This window comes from Prionailurus viverrinus, chromosome C2, assembly GCF_022837055.1.
Source record: "Prionailurus viverrinus isolate Anna chromosome C2, UM_Priviv_1.0, whole genome shotgun sequence".
Taxonomy (NCBI): domain Eukaryota; kingdom Metazoa; phylum Chordata; class Mammalia; order Carnivora; family Felidae; genus Prionailurus; species Prionailurus viverrinus.
In genome coordinates this window covers 75,863,141-75,880,967 of record NC_062569.1, presented here as the reverse complement: position 1 = coordinate 75,880,967, position 17,827 = coordinate 75,863,141, and the positions used below count along the sequence as shown (strand labels likewise).

Sequence of the window (17,827 nt, the reverse complement as noted above, 5' to 3'; positions counted from 1 at the left end):
CTTTGAAGAGAAATCCTTTGTTGTTCAAATAGCTGGACTTCAGATCATGATCTCACTGCCCCCATCAGACTCTCTGCTGACAGCTCAGAGCGTGGAGCCTGCTTGGGATTCTGTCTCTCCTGCTCATTCTACCCCCCACCTCCCTTCTCTCTCTCACAAGAATAAACAAACATTAAAAAATATATATAGCTTTTCCCCTGTAGGTAAGGTGGTGTTGATCTCTCTGAAGATTTTTTGCTTTGTCTTTAGTTTTCAGAAGTTTGACCCTGTTGTCATGGATCTCTTTATGTTGATCTTGTTTGGGGTTTGCTCAGCTTCTTGAAACTAGAGGTTTATGTCTTTGGGGAAATTTTCACCTGTTATTTCTTTGAATGCTTTTTCAGCCTCATCTTTCTTTTCTTTGGAACTATGATGACATGATGTTAATATAATCTCTAGGGTCTCTGAAATTCAGTTAATTTTTTTAAGTCTGTCTTTTTGTAGTCCAGATTGGGTAATTGCTACTCTGTTTCAAGTTCACTGATTATTTTCTTTGTCCTTTCCATTCTGTTTGGGCCCTATTGTTTTTATTTAGGTTATTGTATTTTTCAGTTCTAAATTTTACATTGTTCTTGGTATCTTCTGTTTGGGCCTTTCTGTTTCTGTGCTTTTTTTTTCACTCATTTCAAGCATGCTTGTAACTACTTATTAAAGCATTTTTATGATTGCTGCTTTAAAATACGTGTCAGTTTTAATATTGCTGTGTCATCTTGTTTCTGTTGTCTTACTCAGGTTGAGGTTTTTCTGGTTCTTGGTATGTTGAGTGATTTTTATTTTTTTTTTTTTCAACGTTTTTTTTTTTTTATTTTTATTTTTGGGACAGAGAGAGACAGAGCATGAACGGGGGAGGGGCAGAGAGAGAGGGAGACACAGAATCGGAAACAGGCTCCAGGCTCCGAGCCATCAGCCCAGAGCCTGACGCGGGGCTCGAACTCACGGACCGCAAGATCGTGACCTGGCTGAAGTCGGACGCTTAACCGACTGCGCCACCCAGGCGCCCCTGTTGAGTGATTTTTAAATGAGACCTGGACATTTTGGATATTATGAGACTTTGAATCTTATTTAAATCTGTTCATGAGGCTGCCCCTGCCACTGCTTTGACGAGGGGAAGTTTGACCATTACTGTCTGGTGAGGTGAAAGTCCAGGTTCTTTACTCAGCCTCTTTTGATACCTAGGGTACAAGGACTCTGGTTACTAGGAGGCAGGACTTGGAGTTCTGGAAGTTCAGTCTCTTATGTAGACCTTTCCTGGCTAGGAGGAACAGGGTGCCTTGTTACTGCTGCCCACATGACCTCCACTGACACTACCCCGTCAGCGGTATCATGATGCCTCGTTGCCATCTGCAAGGGTAGAAGTCTAGGCTCTCCACTCAGCCTTTGTTGTTGGGGATTGGGCTGCAAGCTTTTCTGTTGTTTGGCTGGAGTAGAGTGTTATTATCTAAAAGCTGACTGTCTTATTAGGCTACCCTTTCTTGGTCCTTTGGCTAGAGAGAGCATTTTAGGGGATGGGGATAGACCTATTGTGTCTGAGTTCATTGGGATTTCCAGGTCATGAGCTTCTCCAGAGCCAAGTCTGAGCTGTATGAGGCCAAAAGAAAACCCAGGGGACTCACCACTGTGTCATTCCTTGGATCCCAGGGTTCCTTAGCCACTCTCCTTTTCTTTCTCAGCCTTTCAGAGTTGTCTTATGTTTGTTTTACATGTAGTGCCAAGGTTTTTGGCTGTACTTATGGAAGCACAAAACCCCTTAGAGTAAATTCACTTAAAATTTATGGTGCAAAAAAAAAAATCATACATGTAAACAATATGATATGAAGATTATATAGATATAGGAAATTATTTATGAAAATTATTTACTTATGAAATAAGTAAAAAAAATTGTAGGCATATATTGATTGCAAGTACATAACCAGTGTACATAAATTGTTGGTGGAGAATAAAAGATCTTCATCTCCAACCAAGGAGGCAGGTGTCTAGAGTCTGTGTGAGTTGGGGTTAATAACTCCCTGAGATTGTACCTAAAACATATATGAATGTGAAATTTTTCTGAGGAGAAAGGGTCCCTGTTCACTGTATTTTTAAATGCCCCTGACTAGAAAAAGTTAAAAAAAAAAAAAAAAAAAAATAGGGGCACTTGGGTAGCTCAGTTGGTTGAGCATCTGACTCTTGATTTCGACGGGGGTTATGATCCCAGGGTCATGGGGTTGAGTCCTGTGTCAGGCTCCATGCTGAGAGTGGATATTGTCTCTCTCTCAAAATAAGAACTAGAAAGAAAGAGAGGGGCACCTGGGTGGCTTCATCAGTTAAGTGTTCACCTTTGTCTGAGGTCATGATCTTGGATTTGTGAGTTCGAGCCCTGCGTTGGGCTCTGTGCTGCCAGTGTGGAGCCTGTCGGGGATTCTCTCTCTCCCTCTTTCTGCCTCTCCCGCACTCTGTCAAAATAAATAAACTTGAAGGAAGGAAGGAAAGGAAAAGAAAGAGAATGAATGAATGAATAAATCTGTGCATGGAGGTAGGCCCAAACATTTGTCAAAAAAGGAAGTTGGGATTTATTCAGATACATAAATGTTTACATTTGTGTAGGTAAAGGTCACTTTGAGAAAATTCTAGGACAATGGAACTGCCTTCTATCTTTAAAATAATGTATAAGAACAATAAGATATAGTTAGAGAAACTGGCTTTACATAGAAATGCACAGTAATGAGAATTTTCTTTCATACTAAAATATCTGTAAGGAGCATTTTAGATGGAGAGCATAATCATCTATGGAGAAATAATGTAGAGGCACCTAACAGAATTTTAATGTTCTTCTTTCACATCAAGCAGTCAAACTCTGTTGACTTCATTTGAGGGAAAGTGTAATTTTATTGGGTTTTTTCCCTCTCAGAAAATAAGGTTTCAGCTTGATTTGTTTGGAGTTTCATTGAATTGACATGTAAAAAAAAAAATTTTTTTTTTTAACGTTTATTTATTTTTGAGACAGAGACAGAGCATGAACGGGGGAGGGTCAGAGAGAGGGAGACACAGAATCTGAAGCAGGCTCCAGGCTCTGAGCTGTCAGCACAGAGCCCGACGCGGGCTCGAACTCACAAACCGCGAGATCATGACCTGAGCCGAAGTCGACCGCTTAACCGACTGAGCCACCCAGGCGCCCCTCATTGAATTGACATTTTTAGTTTGTTTAAAAATAAACCTAGGATACTAGAGTTGCTTGTATGCAATAAAACCTGGAAGGTGATGAGCTACTGTTCACTCCAACTTTACAATTCTTAGTGACATTGACATCTACTGTGCTTAATATTAATATAGCACGTGCTGATAGTTTTGGGGAGCGGATATTGATGTTCTAGGCAGAACAGATCTTTCAGAATAAATATAAATATGGCCAGTATAAAATGTTGTACCATGACCCAGCAAGTTTGTGAGGAAATAAACCTGCAATCTTCTGATGTGGTTCTGATATCCTGAAAATTTGCTGTGAACCCGTTTAGGACCTGGAGTAGGGAACCAGGGAAAGGTGAACAAGTTATGGAGGCTGTGTATGTGCGTATGTGTGTTTCCATACAACCAGTAATCTCCCTGTTAAGGGAAGTCAGGATTTTGGAAGAACCTTGTGTGGTTACAGTTAGACTTTTACAGAAGCCAATTTGGTCCAATATGCAGTAGCAGAGAGTTGATCTTAAATATAGAAAATAGGGGCGCCTGGGTGGCGCAGTCGGTTAAGCGTCCGACTTCAGCCAGGTCACGATCTCGCGGTCCGGGAGTTCGAGCCCCGCGTCAGGCTCTGGGCTGATGATGGCTCGGAGCCTGGAGCCTGTTTCCCATTCTGTGTCTCCCTCTCTCTCTCTGCCCCTCCCCCGTTCATGCTCTGTCTCTCTCTGTCCCAAAAATAAATAAAAAACGTTGAAAAAAAATTTAAAAAAAAATATAGAAAATAGAATGCTGGGAGTGTCTGGCTGGCTCAGTTGGTGAAGCATGTGACTCTTGATCTCAGGGTTGTGAGTTTGAGCCCCACATTGGGTGTAGAGATTACTTAAAAATAAAAAAAAATAAGATAGAATTCTGACTCCTAACCCCTACTGCATAATTGCAGGTACCACCACCACCTGCCTTTACTATGCAGTTGAGGTTACTGTTTCCTTGTTGGTCTTAGCACTTTTTCAGCCCAAGGACTAGGGTTTTTTTTTTAATATTTAAATATTTTTATTTAGTTATTTAAATCCAGGTTAGTTAACATATAGAGCACTAGGTTTTTTTTGTTTTGTTTGTTTGTTTGTTTGTTTGTTTGTTTGTTTTTTGTCTACTTACCTTCACTGAGATCTTTGGTTTTCCTTCCAAGGGATACTCATACTGTCTTTCCATCCTGCAGTTATCCCAGCCCATTCCTGGGAATGCAGCCTGAGCAGGTTTCCCTGTTTGGGTCAGTTGGCAACTGTGTATTAGGGATTTGGGATATCTGGGATCCCTGGGACTCCTAACACTTTAAAATATTAGTAATTACTAAAATGTCACATAATCCTGTGTTTTGAGTCAACCCTTTGTACAAATGGTGGTTAAGAGTGGTAGATGCTAGGGGTGCCTAGCTAGGTAGATGCTAGGTGGCTCGGTCAGTTGAGATCTGACTGTTGGTTTCTGCTCAGGTCATGGTCTTGCGGTTGTAGGATCAAGCCTCTTGTCGGGCTGTGCATTGACAGTGTGGAGCCTGCTTGGGATTCTCTCTCTCCCCCACTCTGCCTTCCCCCACCAAATAAATATTAAAAAATTTAAAAAAATTTAATATTAAGTTAAAAAATTTAAATTAAAAAATATTTTCAGAAATAGCATTTTTAATACAAAAATGTAGGAACCTTTCCTTTTATTTATAGGGGTAATCAGTTATAGGGCACCTTTTATAAAAATCATTCTTCTCTTAGAGGTCTTTTTTAACATCCTACTTAGAAATTATTTATTTATGTATTTATTTAAAGTTTATTTATTTTGAGAGCAAACATGAGGCAGAGAGAGAGGATCCAAAGCAGGCTATGTGCTGTCAGCACAGAGCCCAATACGGGACTTGAACTCATGAACAGTGAGATCATGACTTGAGCTGAAATCAAGAGTTGGATGCCTAACCGACTGAGATACCCAGGAGCCCCAGAAATAATTCAAATCTTACAGAAAATTTTCAGTACAAAGGACTTCTAAGTCTTTTAAAAAATAAAATCACTAGGGTTTACTGAGGTATAACTGACATGGAAAAAACTGCACATATTTAAAGTTTACCATTTCAGGATGCCTGGGTGATGCAGTGGGTTGAGCGTCTGCCTTCAGGTTATGATCTTGCCGTTTGTGAGTTTGAATCCCACATTGGGCTCTCTGCTGTCAGCACAGAGCCCTCTTCAGATCCTCTGTCCTTCCCCCTCGCTGCGCGCGCGCTCGCTCTCTCTCTCTCGCTCTCTCTCTGAAAAAAATAAACATTTAAAAGATAAAGTTTATAATTTGGAAAGCTTGGACGTGTGGATCAAGATAATGAATACAGTCATCATCCCTGAAAGTTTCCTGGTGCTCCTCTGTAGTCCCTTCTTCCTGCTTCTAACCCCTTCCTGGGCAACAGCTTCTCTACTTTGTTATGATAATTTCATTTGTACTTATTTTCTAGAGTTTAGTATTAATGGAATCATGCAGCATATACTCCTTTTTGTTACTGCTCTGGCTTCCATTACTCTAGTTATTTTGAAATTCATCCATGAAGTTGTGTATATCAGTCTGTTCTTTTGTATGAGCGAATAATGTTCCGTTATTTGGATATGCCAGAATATGTATATCCATTCACCTGGTGGATATTTGGGTTTCTAGTTTTAACTGTTACCAAAAAAAGCTGTTGTGAACGTTTGTGTATAACTGTTTGTGTGCTTTCATATGTCTTGGAATGGCCAGATCGTAATGGTAAATAAGTATTTAACTTTTAAGGAATTTCCCAGCAATTTTCCAGAGTGATTATAGAATTTACTTTCCCATCAGCAGCATGCGAGATTTTCAGTTTCTCCACATCCTCACCAACACTTGGAATGGTCAGTCTTTTTAGTTTGTAATCAGTATGTACTGATACCTGTGTAGTTTTAATTTTTATTTCCTGACTCATCTTTTCATGTGCTTACTTGCTATTCATATATCTTCTCTGAAGTGTTCAAATATTTTGCCCAGTTAAAGATTTTAATTATTTTCCTTTACATAGTCTGGATACAAGTCCTTTATCAGATTTTTGAGATGCAAATATTTTCTTTTAGCCTGTATCTTGCCTTTTCTCAACAGTGTCATTTGAAGACTGTAAGTTTTTAATTTATATGAAGTTTGATTTATTAATTTTTTTCTCATGGATCATCCTTTTTGGTCTCATAACTGAAATCTTTGCCTAACTTAAGGTCACAAAGAGTTTCCTCCTATGGCTTCTTTAGAAGTTTTTATTGTAGCTTTCACACTAGGTCTTTGTGTCACTTTGAAAGTGCAGCAAAATGCTCTTGAACCACATTCACCAGTTTTTAACGTTTTGTCACATTTCACTTACTGTTTTCTCTATTCACGCTTTTTTTTTTCTGAACTGTTTGCAAGTAGGTTGCATATATGATGCCCTTTTACCCCTAAAATACTTAAGTGTATATTTCTGAGAATACGAATATTTTACTCTTTCCAGTTATCAAGTTCAAGAAATTTAATATTGATATAATACTTTAACTTATTAACATATTCCAGTTTTGTCAGTTGTCCCAGTAATGTCCTTTGTAGTTATTTTTCCCCCTCTAAGATCATGTATTACATTTAGAGGTTATGTTCCTCTGGTCTCCTAAAAGCTGGAACATTTCCTTCCTTAGCCATTTTTGTTAATTGAGGTATAATTGCCATAACATTGTATTAGTTTCAGGTGTACAACCTAATGATTCGCTATTTGTATATATTGCAAAATGGTCACCAGAGGTAATCTAGTTAACATAGTTAACAGTAAGACTGTCGCTGTGTATAGTTAATAAAATTTTTTTCCTTGTGATAAGAACTTTTAAGATTTATTCTCTTAGCTTTCACATATGCAACACAGTATGAACTGTGGTCACCATGCTGTACATTACATCTTTGGCTTATCTATTTTAAAATGGGAAGTTTGTACCTTTTGACCCTTTTAACTCATTTTGGTCTCTCCACCCCCAACTCTAGCAACCACCAGTCTGTTCTTTCCATACATGGGCTGGCTTTTTTTTTTTTTTTTTTTTTTTTTTTTAAGATTCTGTACATAAGTGAAATCTTACAGTATTTGTCTTTCCCTGACTCATTTCAGTTAGCATAATGCCCTCAAGGTCTATCCATCTTGTCACAAATGGCAAGACTTCCTTATGTTTTTGTGGCTGAATAATATTCCTCTGTTTGTGTACATACCACATTTTCTTTATCTGCTCATCCATTGTTGGACACTTAGGTTGTTTCCATATTTTGACTATTGCAAATAACTGCAATGAACATGGGGGTTTATTTACCTTTTTCGGTTAGTGTCTTTGGAGGGATAAGTACCCAGAAGTGGAATTGATGGATCATGATAATGCTCTTTTTAATTTTTTGAGGAACCTTCATAATGTTTTCCCTAGTGACTAGTTTACATTCCCATCAACAGCGCACAAGGGTTTCCTTTTCTTCACATCCCTACCAATACTTGTTATTTTCCTTTTGATAATAGTCATTCTAACAGGGGTGAGGTAATAATCTCATTGTGGTTTTGATTTTCATTTCCCTGATGATTAGTGACGTTGAGCATCTTTTCATGTGTCTGTTGGCCATCTGGATGTCTTTGGAAAAAGGTGCAGATTCTTCTGCCCATTTTAAAATGGACTGTGGTTTTTTTGTTCTTGAGTTATATGAGTTCTTTATATATATCAGAAATTAATCCCTTCTTAGATAGGATTTGCAAATATTTTCTCCCATTTGGTAAGTTGTCTTTTTATTGTGTTGGTGGTTTCCTTTGCTGTGCAGAAGCTTTAGAGTTTGATGTAGTCCTACTTGTTTTTGCTTTTGTTGCCTTTGGTCAGCCTTTCTAAAATTTTTCATGGAATTAACAATTTTGGACAGTACAGGCCAGTTATTTTATAGAATGGTCATCGGTTGGGTTTGTCTGTTTCTTCATGATGAGATTCTGAGTGTGTGTTTTTGGTTGGAATGCTACATGAGTGGTGTTATGTCCTTAGGTACTACAGTTGGAGGCAATAATGTCCATTTGTTGACTGGTTGTTATTCAGCTTCTCTACTATAAAGTTGCTGTTTTCCTTTACCTTTTAAAGTTAATGTGTAATGTGTGAGGGGATACTTTGTGATTTATGTAAGTGTTGTGATCTCTTCATCGACCCCTCTCACCCACCTGAAATAGCATCCATTGATTATTGTAGCTTGACTCAGTTTTTGCTGTGATGGTTGTTACAATGGTGAATGATGGTTGGCGGTATAGTACATCTCATTTGTTTTCCCTGATGTTAACATCTTCTATAGCCATAACTTATCAAACCTAGGAAATTAACATTGGCATAGCCCTTTTTTAAAAATTTTTATTTTAGAGAAAGAGTGAATGAGCAGGGGAAGAATGGCAGAGGGAGAGAAAAATCTTAAGCAGGCTCCATGCCTAGTGTGGAGCCCAACATGGGGCTCTCCCACAACCCTGGGTTCTTGACCTGAGCTGAAATGAAGAGTTGGATGCTCAACCGACTGAGCCACCCAGGCGCCCCAGTATAAGACTTAAACCGCAGACTGTATTTGGATTTCCTGTTTTTCCATGATGTTCTTTGTTTTGTTCTAGGATACCGCATTGCATTTAATTATCATGTCTTTTCAGTATCCTCCAGTCTGTGGTGCTTTCTCGGTCTTTGTCTTTCATGACCTTGAAACTTTTTGAAGAATAGTGGGAAGATGTTTTGTAGAATAGCCCTCATGGAAGTGTTATATTATTACTTTTCTTTTTAAGATTTTATTTATTTATTTATTTATTTATTTATTTATTTATTTATTTATTTATTTATTTATTTATTTGGGGGGGCAGGGGGGATAGGTGGTGAGGGGCAGAGAGAGTGAGAGACAACCCAAGCAAGCTCCCCATTGTCATTGCAGAGCCCTACATGGGGCTTGAACCCACGAACCATGAGATCATGACCTGAGCCAAAATCAGGAGTTAGACGCTGAACTGACTGAGCCACCCAAGTGCCCCTAAAAATTTTATTTTTAATCTGTACACCCAGTTTGGGGCTTGCATTTACAGCCCTGAGATCAAGAGTTACATGCCTCACCAACTGAGCCAGCCAGGTGCCCTGGAGTTTTTTGTTTGTTTGTTTTTGTTCTTAATGTTTTTATTTTATTTTTGAGAGAGAGAGAGAGAGAGAGAGTGGGGGAGGGGCAGAGAGAAAGGGAGACATAGAATTCGAAGCAGGCTCCAGGCTCTGAGCTGTCAGCATAGAGCCCGATGCGGGGCTTGAACCCATGAACCATGGTATCATGACCTGAGCCGAAGTCGGTGCTCAACTGACTGAGCTACCCAGGTGCCCCAGTTTTATTATTTTTAATAAGTGACTAAGAACCTAGAATTTTGACTGAAGACAAATATATTTAAAGCACCAGCCTCCCTTTGCTTTCCCACTGGTCTCCAGCCACCCACAGGCTTGGTTCAACTTGGTTTTCTGCTTGGAACACTCTTCCCATCTCTTCCCCTTTTACTTCGCCAGCGCCTGGTGACCCTTCCATGCAAAACTTGATGTCATTACGAACCCTGAGCTTCTATCAGCTCTCCCTTCCATGTGTTGCCAGAGCATGCCCTGCTTCATCATCATAGCTGATCATGTTTTGTTGTTACTTCTTCTCTGTAAGCTGCATTAAGGAAGGGATGTGGGTTTTGTTCCTTTCTGTACCCCCAACATTTACATAGTGCCTGGTGCAAAGTAGGCCTCAAGTATTTGGATGAATGATTATTGTGAGACTTAATATTAACTAGGGATTATGATCTAATTTTTCAAGTATTCTACCATTTAGAGGAAGTGGGATCATGTCTAACATTGAGTTTAAATTAGCATTATTTATCAAGATATAGCCATTATACATTTAAATTATGAAGATTATGTAGCAACCTGGAAAAACACATGATTAAAATAAAAAATACAGCCAGGAGCACCTGGGTGGCTCAGTTGGTTAAGCGTCCCGCTCTTGATTTTGGCTCAGGTCATGATCTCACGGTTTGTGAGTTCGATCCCTGCGTCAAGTTCCACGCTGATAGTGTGGAGCCTGCTTGGGATTCTCATATTCTCTCTCTCTCTCTCTCTCTCTCTCTCTCTCTCTCTCTCTCTCTGCCCTTCTCTCACTGTCCCTCTCAAAATAAATAAAACTTAAATTATCATTATAATTTCAGTTATAATAAATGGATGATTGATTGTAAGGTTGTGACAATGTAGACATGTTTGTTTATTTTGGGAGAGAAGGAGAGAATTCCAAGCAGGCTCTGCACTGCCAGCGCAGAGCCCAACATGGGGCTCGAACCCACAAACCATGAGATCATGACCTGAGCTGAAATCAAGAGTCAGACACTTAATTGAGTCATCCAGTCACCCCTAGATTTTTTTTTTTTTTTGTAAATAAGTTCTAGGCCCCACGTGGGGCTTGAAGTCATAACCCCAAGATCAAGAGTTGCACGCTTTACCAGCTGGCCAGCCAGTCACCCTGACATTTAGATTTTTATTGCCTCATCTGAGGCTGTTGGAGGAAGCGCTTCTCAGGCAGGTGCATGTGTGTCCCTGGAAGGATGCTGTGGGGGGTGGGTCATGCAGAGCCATGGGACAAACATGGCATGCTTTTCTGGAGCAGAACATTTGCTCAAAGGTTTTAAAGAAAGCGCTTAGTTTTATTGTGAAGTAGTATGGAAATTTCATGTGAATTTATTTATTTATTTATTTATTTATTTATTTATTTATTTATTTATTTATTTATAAACAGCATTCTACTTGGAAGAAATTCCACACGTCTGGGTTTCTTTGGGCAAATTCATGCACACGCTGGTTGAAATGGCTTTGCTTTGTGGGAATTTGAGAATTTCTTTTATAGTTATTGAATGATGCATAATCATGCTTAACATTGTCCCTGAAGTTCATTAAGCACTCACATGCTGTTTGCTACACACCTTGTTCTTTCCAGGTTAACTGTGTAATGGACTGGAGCCCTTTTGCCTGATACTTTGTACCTTAGTAACTAAAAAACTTTTAAGCTTTGTGCTAACCTAGAAATGTGTGGCTTATAAACTTTCTGGAAAAAGTATTGCTACTTCAGATTGTAGTCACTAAACGGTTGCACATTCAGAGTTTGACCTTTTCACGTGTGTTCATTTGCAGTCAGGCGCTATCATGACCGTCCTTGCTGCTGTGTGCACAAAGATCCCAGAAGGGAGGCTCGCCATTATCTTCCTTCCAATGTTCACATTCACAGCAGGGAATGTGAGTATTTTTATGAATTGAAGTGCTGGGGACAGTGGTGATATTTTTACATTCATTGAATTCTTGCCCTTAAATTAGAAATGTCAATGCTGGAGGAATCAAAGTTGTACCAGTTCTGTTCTCTTTTGCTGACTTTCAGGCCCTAAAAGCCATTATTGCCATGGATACAGCAGGAATGATCCTGGGATGGAAATTTTTTGATCATGCAGCACATCTTGGGGGAGCTCTCTTTGGAATGTAAGTTTGAATATAACTGATCGCTACACTGCCTTCTTAGGTGCTCTCCATCCCCCCACCTTAGGAAGGCAGAGCAAGGCAGTTAACTGTGTGAGGGAAGCAGGAGCAGGTAGGGTTAGGAGGGTGAGAAAACTTCAACGTGGTTTGCTTTGGCCTTGCCCACTTTCACCATGTGAGGTGGGAGGAGAGAGGATCGGTCCTGCCCCAGCCTTAGTTGTCGGTAGAGAGACTATGCCTTTACTCTGACCTTAACCTCAGTTTAGGATTGAGGTGAGCGGTCAGGATTCCTTGTGAGTGGTCAGGATGCCTAGCCCTGCTTGGAGACCGTTTCCCAGCCCCTGGTGTGTGCTGTCCTCTTCTTTCCCTGCTCTCAGGCCTCCTGTCTCCTGCCACCACTCACACCTGCCTGTCGTTGGTGCTGGGCAGACAGAGAATGGACACTCTGCCTGTGGCAAGTGTGTAGGTGTGTGCTGTCTGAATTAGTAGAGGCTGGGGATCATAAGCCAGTGTTGACCACTTACTGGGCACCTTCTTCATGGCAGGCTCTGAGCTAGTGGTTTACATTCCACTGTTACTCCTTCCATTTTACTGATGGGACACAGGCCGGAAATGATCTTCCCGTGGTCAAACAGCTGGGAGCAGAGCAAAGATTTAAACCCAGATCCAAAGCCCTTCCCGCCCCTGTCACACCAGATTGAGTACAGTAACATTGTGTTCACAAGATCTTCCATTTCTGCTTCAGACCACAGACTTTTGCCTAAAACATAGTAGTGCTAGAGTGACTGTCGCAGAAATTGCTCAGAACTCCTGGGGCCCATCTGACCATGAGAGTAATTGTCTATTCTGATACGGTGGCTCCCCTGATAGACTATCTTTTCCTGCATAAATGTTGCCTTTTGCCCTTACTTGATTTTTATTTTCTTTCATGACAATAGAAAACTGAAGTTTTTTGATTTAAAAAAAAAAAAAAGAAAAAGAAAGAAAAATCTATTCTAAGTGGAGCAGTTTTGCCCAGTAGGCGGTGGAACTAAATGCCATTATGCCATTTATAATTTTCAGTGATGATTAAAGAATAGCATATGTGAGTTCTAGCTTTAACAGCAGCACATTATAAATAGTAGAAACTGACCTGGTATTACAGTATGAGAAACATAAAGACTTACGAAAAAGAGTTCTGTTTTATGAACTCTAAATTTATCTCTCTGGATCCTCCCATGTATACTTAAAGGATCTTCTCCCCAGCAGGTTTTTATTCTTCTGAACTATAATTAGATGACCTTTTCCATTCTGAAAATAATTGGATCAAATGTATTTTAAAGTCCATGATCTGAAAGGCAAAGGAATCCTTTCTCTTTGCTGTTTCTAATTTCAACTCCTTTCGTTTACTAGATCTCAGTCCTATCCAAAATTCATCTTTTCTAACATCTTTAATTAGACTTATAAAGCAAAAGATTTAGAAATCCTTAATAATGGTAAAGATTCCATTAGTTTCATCCTGCATGTTTCCTTGACTCTGTGTCCCTCACAGGTATTAAGGTCTTTACCTCGTACTTTTATAATAATAAGAGCCAACATCCATTGGCTATTTGCTGTGAGCCGAAACCTAAGGCCTGACTTAATACTCTTAAGTCCTGTGAGGTATTCCATTTTATAGAAGGGAAACTGCTTTGAAGAAAGAAACTGTTGGAGGTCACACAGCTGGTCCTTGAAGAGTGGAGTTTCAGAGTGAACACTAGGCTGTGAGGCTGCCGCAAAACAGGGGGAAAAAACCCAAAAACTTAGAAATTAGTCATTTTAAAGTGTTTTCCTAATTTTAATTTAGCCAAATGACCTATTTGAATTTCTAAGTATGATTGGAATAGTTTACCTGTAACATTAAAGTATTTAACTCTCTGCTTGAAATAAGTGGGTTACAGAGATTTGGGAAGACATTTTATTAATGGAGCGTTCCTGACAAATGATTCATTTCTTGCAAGAGTTTTACGATTGCATTTGAATCTTAGGTAATCCTTTTTCTGTTGTTCTAAGTTCCACACAGAATTTGACTAAGTCTGAAAGAATTTTGTAACATTCCTGATACATGTCTTTTTTTTTGTTTTTCAAAATTTTAATGGTGACTATTTTCATGTTCGTATTTTAACTATATTTAGTGATTATTAAGATTCAAGTACTGTATGGTAAACATACTCAGAACATTAAAAAAAATCAAAACATTAAACTGCTATTCTGATACTAATCTAAGCCATTTAAATAGAGCATTTTTTTTAGTCATTTGGGGAGATGGAAAGAACAACACAGTCTGGTCTCTGCCTCAGGGAACATGAAATCTGTTTGGGCAAAATAGGGCAGAAATAAAGGCTTCAGTCATAGTAGCTTTCAGTAACAGCCATTCCACATCAACCCCACCTCCTCCAGGAGGCCCCCTCAGCCTTCCCCTAGCCCAGGAGAAGAGGAGGTAGATGCCCCTGAGTTAGGCTTGCAGCCTGTGCTTCCCTCTCAGGTAGAGCTCCTGGTCTTGTAGTACCTAGGCCCATGGGCGTTTAAAGTCAGGCCCTTTTCATTGGACACTGAACTGTGTGTGCTTGAACTTACAGCAGGTGCCCCTAGACTCCCCAGCGGTGGTCTGGGTATAGCTTTCAGAGGCAGATTTAGGTTCTCGTCTTAGTTCTGTTGATTCCTAGTTGTGTGGCCTGGGCAAGTTACATTACTAAACCTGTTGGTGCCTTAGCTCATTGCTTCTGGCTGCTGTGTAGGCAGTTTTTAACAGCAGAATGGGGATTGGAGCTATATTTTAAAAGGTGGGCAGAGGGGCGCCTGGGTGGCGCAGTCGGTTAAGCGTCCGACTTCAGCCAGGTCACGATCTCGCGGTCCGGGAGTTCGAGCCCCGCATCAGGCTCTGGGCTGATGGCTCAGAGCCTGGAGCCTGTTTCCGATTCTGCGTCTCCCTCGCTCTCTGCCCCTCCCCCGTTCATGCTCTGTCTCTCTCTGTCCCAAAAATAAATAAACGTTGAAATAAAAGGTGGGCAGAATTTGGATTAGCAGATGACCCTTTGTGTAGGCAGATGGAAGATGATGAGAAGCATTTAAACTATTAAAGCCATCATTAGTGAACTCTAATTCTGACATTTCATACACTTCATGTAGAAAAAAGAGTCCAGGCTTAGAATCTCTGTGACCTTCAGGTGAGTCCTTGATCAACCACTTAAAAGCTGTTAGCCCCTGAACCAATTGCTTTTTCTGAAAGGAGGTGAGGCTTCATTGCAGTGGTGAATCAAAGGTAGTGTGTGTCACACACAATCCCATCCCACTTCGACCTTTTACATATTCCATATTAAAGATAAATCATTGATCTCCATCAAATAAATTCATCAGCTATTTTAATAAGCGAGATAGTAAATGATAGTGGCATTCAGTTTTATATGTCAACTTGATGTCGTCATTATACTTAACATTTGTATGTCCTACTGTTTGAATGTTGAACCTGGTTTGTTTTTCTTTTCCCCAGATGGTATATCACTTATGGTCATGAACTCATTTGGAAGAACAGAGAGCCTCTAGTGAAAATTTGGCATGAAATGAGGACTAATGGCCCCAAAAAAGGAGGTGGCTCCAAGTAAAACTGGGATTGGATGATCCTGGTGCATGTGGCCCATGCTGCCTGGAGAGCCCCAGGAATACGTTGGCCCTGGAGTGTGACCACATCTTTGTTCCTGCCCGGAAGACACCCAGCATCTAGCTTTCCCAGTATTTTAAACTGTCCTCAGCACATGTCTTACTAGAAAGTGAATTATGACAAAGTTGTGAAATAAAGGTTTATATCTCTAGTTTGTAAACAGAGGGTGTGTGTCCCTTTAGAAGAGTACTCATGGTGCCCTGGAATCTTTGCTGTTAGTTGTTACAGTTGACATAGTTTAAGCTGTGGACTTGGCAGGAGTGCACAGGGAAAGACATGATATTCACAAATGCAGGTGTTTGTGCTTTGGCCTTCTTGCATTTCTGCTTACTCACCTACCCCTTTCTTTGGTTGGTCTACAGGTTTAAAAAAAAAAAAAAAATGTTAAGAGTATCTCCTGTCTGGCTTGGTCTGAAACAACAGCTGTAGTATTTTCCACATTTTCCCAAGAAAGGTAATGTTTTCTGGTAGTGAGTGGCATATACAAAAAGCTATTTTTAGGCTTTGCTTTCTAGGTTAAAATTGTAGCTAAATTAAGAGTTAGAAGGAACTATCACGGATAACCCAGACTTGAATCTGAGCCTGACTGCATCTTACATTTGAAAACGTACACTCTTGAACTGAAGCATCTTACTGAAATAGACAGTGGTCATTGTAACAGCTTCACTATAGCAGAACTCTTGTTGCCCTTGTGATTGAAAATTACTTCTAAGAAATGCCTTTTGAATTTAAAAGTATTTGTTGAGAAGATTTACAGGAGAGTTTTCAGTCTTTCAGTGGCCTTGAAAGGTAATGCAAGATCTTGCACCTTGCATGGGAGAGGAGCACAGCCATCTGCATTGTGTGGTGCTGGGCATGGAGCATTGGGCTGTAGGGAAAGGAGTGAGTCGTGCCACCTCACGTGGTGTTGAGAGCTGAATGGCAGTGTGTGCCTGCACATAGGAATTGTCCAGGATTGGGCGATTCTTTATATTTTTCCCCCAGATTCTTCTCTAGTATGAAGTGCCTCTTTTTACCAGGCAGAAAGGATTCTATTCTAAACTAATATCACATCCAGGAGAGAGTTGTTTTTTAACCCAACCCTCATTTTGCCAGGAAGGAACCAGGGTGGCTGCGTGTGGGAACTGCTCAGGGTCACACTGCTGTGCTTTGACATTTCTGACTACATTATGCTAACAACCCTGTGACAATACAGATGAGGCAAGAAGCATTTTTCAGAGTTGGGATGGGAGGCTGAGATCACATGGACATTCCATATGGAGTCCACAGTGAAATTTATGTCTTGCTGTGGGAAGGCTAGGAGCACAGGCCATGAAAACCTGTCTCTTCCTGCTTTGTGATGGTTAGGGAAGGAACACTGAGAAGGTCAAGTCCCTTAAATCACTTTTCTGTCCATAACATACCTCAGTGCTGGAGGCTTTGAACAGCCCAAGTGCTATTTTCTCCGTGAATGGCATTGTGAAGGGTCAGAGCCCAGCTCTGGAAGCCCCAGCCTTACTGTCTACAGCTTTGGCGCTGGTCCCTGCTCTTTGCCCACCAGGGTGTTTGCTCACTGTGGCTTCTCTGCTGACATGTGAGCACCCGAAGGCCGTGCTCCATCTGGCTCCTGTGCCTCTCAGGCCGTGCCGCCTCTACTGGTCTGGTAAGTATGGTGTCCCTAGGGATGCAGCTCTCCTCTCCCTGCACTTCCCCTGGCTTCAGTTTTCTTCATGAGCATGTCTTCTGAGCTCCAGGCCCACAGACCACCTCCGTCCTCAGTACGTGCATCTTCTGCGTGCCAGGTATGGTTTCAGGTGCTGAGACCCCACTGCACAGGCTGGCACCTCAAATATCACTCCTGGCTTTAAGGGGCAGTCTCACCAACTGGAAGCCAGAGACAGAGCCATTCTAGATTTCCTTCCCTCATCTCTTATTTCTAGAATCCAATGCCCCTTCCATTTCCAGTGCCTGTGCCTTAGTTCAGTCCCTTGTCTCTAACCTGGACTGTTGAGACTGTTCTCCAGCTGGTCTCTAAAATTTCCTTGTGTGTCTCCATCTGGCCACATAGTGCTAAAACACTTCCGTCCTTCCCTTGTGTCCCCCGTGAAAAGCTTTAAGTATGGCTCCTGAGGCTTGCCCGGTCCCATCTCTGCTGCCTTTTGCTGAACCTCCCGACCCCCTACCCTGCATTTCCACCCTGACCCAGGGCCCCTCGTTACAGGTGGCGAGGCCAGCCTCCCCACCCTCTTTCCACTTGCCTTAATCCAGTTGTTGTTGCCTCAATCTTCTGGGGCCCCCCAGCATTATTCCAGGCACATAGAAGTGCTCTTGGTTGGTTGATGAATGAAGAAATAGAAGAGCTGCCTTTTTTTTTTTTTTTTCTTTTTTCTTTTTTCTTTTTCCTGCAGGACGGAATACTGTAGTC

General features: G+C 40.9%; 1 protein-coding gene across 2 annotated transcripts in view; it reads left to right on the top strand.

Moving 5' to 3' along the window:
• The window catches only part of PARL (presenilin associated rhomboid like), a 50,995-nt gene extending 35,412 nt beyond the window's left edge, over window positions 1-15,583 (top strand). For both annotated transcript variants that reach the window (XM_047874254.1, XM_047874253.1), the window contains 3 exons: window positions 11,412-11,513; window positions 11,653-11,750; window positions 15,256-15,583. In XM_047874254.1, the coding sequence (XP_047730210.1) occupies window positions 11,412-11,513; window positions 11,653-11,714 (164 nt within the window). In that variant the 3' untranslated portion in view covers window positions 11,715-11,750; window positions 15,256-15,583. The remainder of the gene's footprint in view (window positions 1-11,411; window positions 11,514-11,652; window positions 11,751-15,255) is intronic.
• Window positions 15,584-17,827: the final 2,244 nt, after the last annotated feature.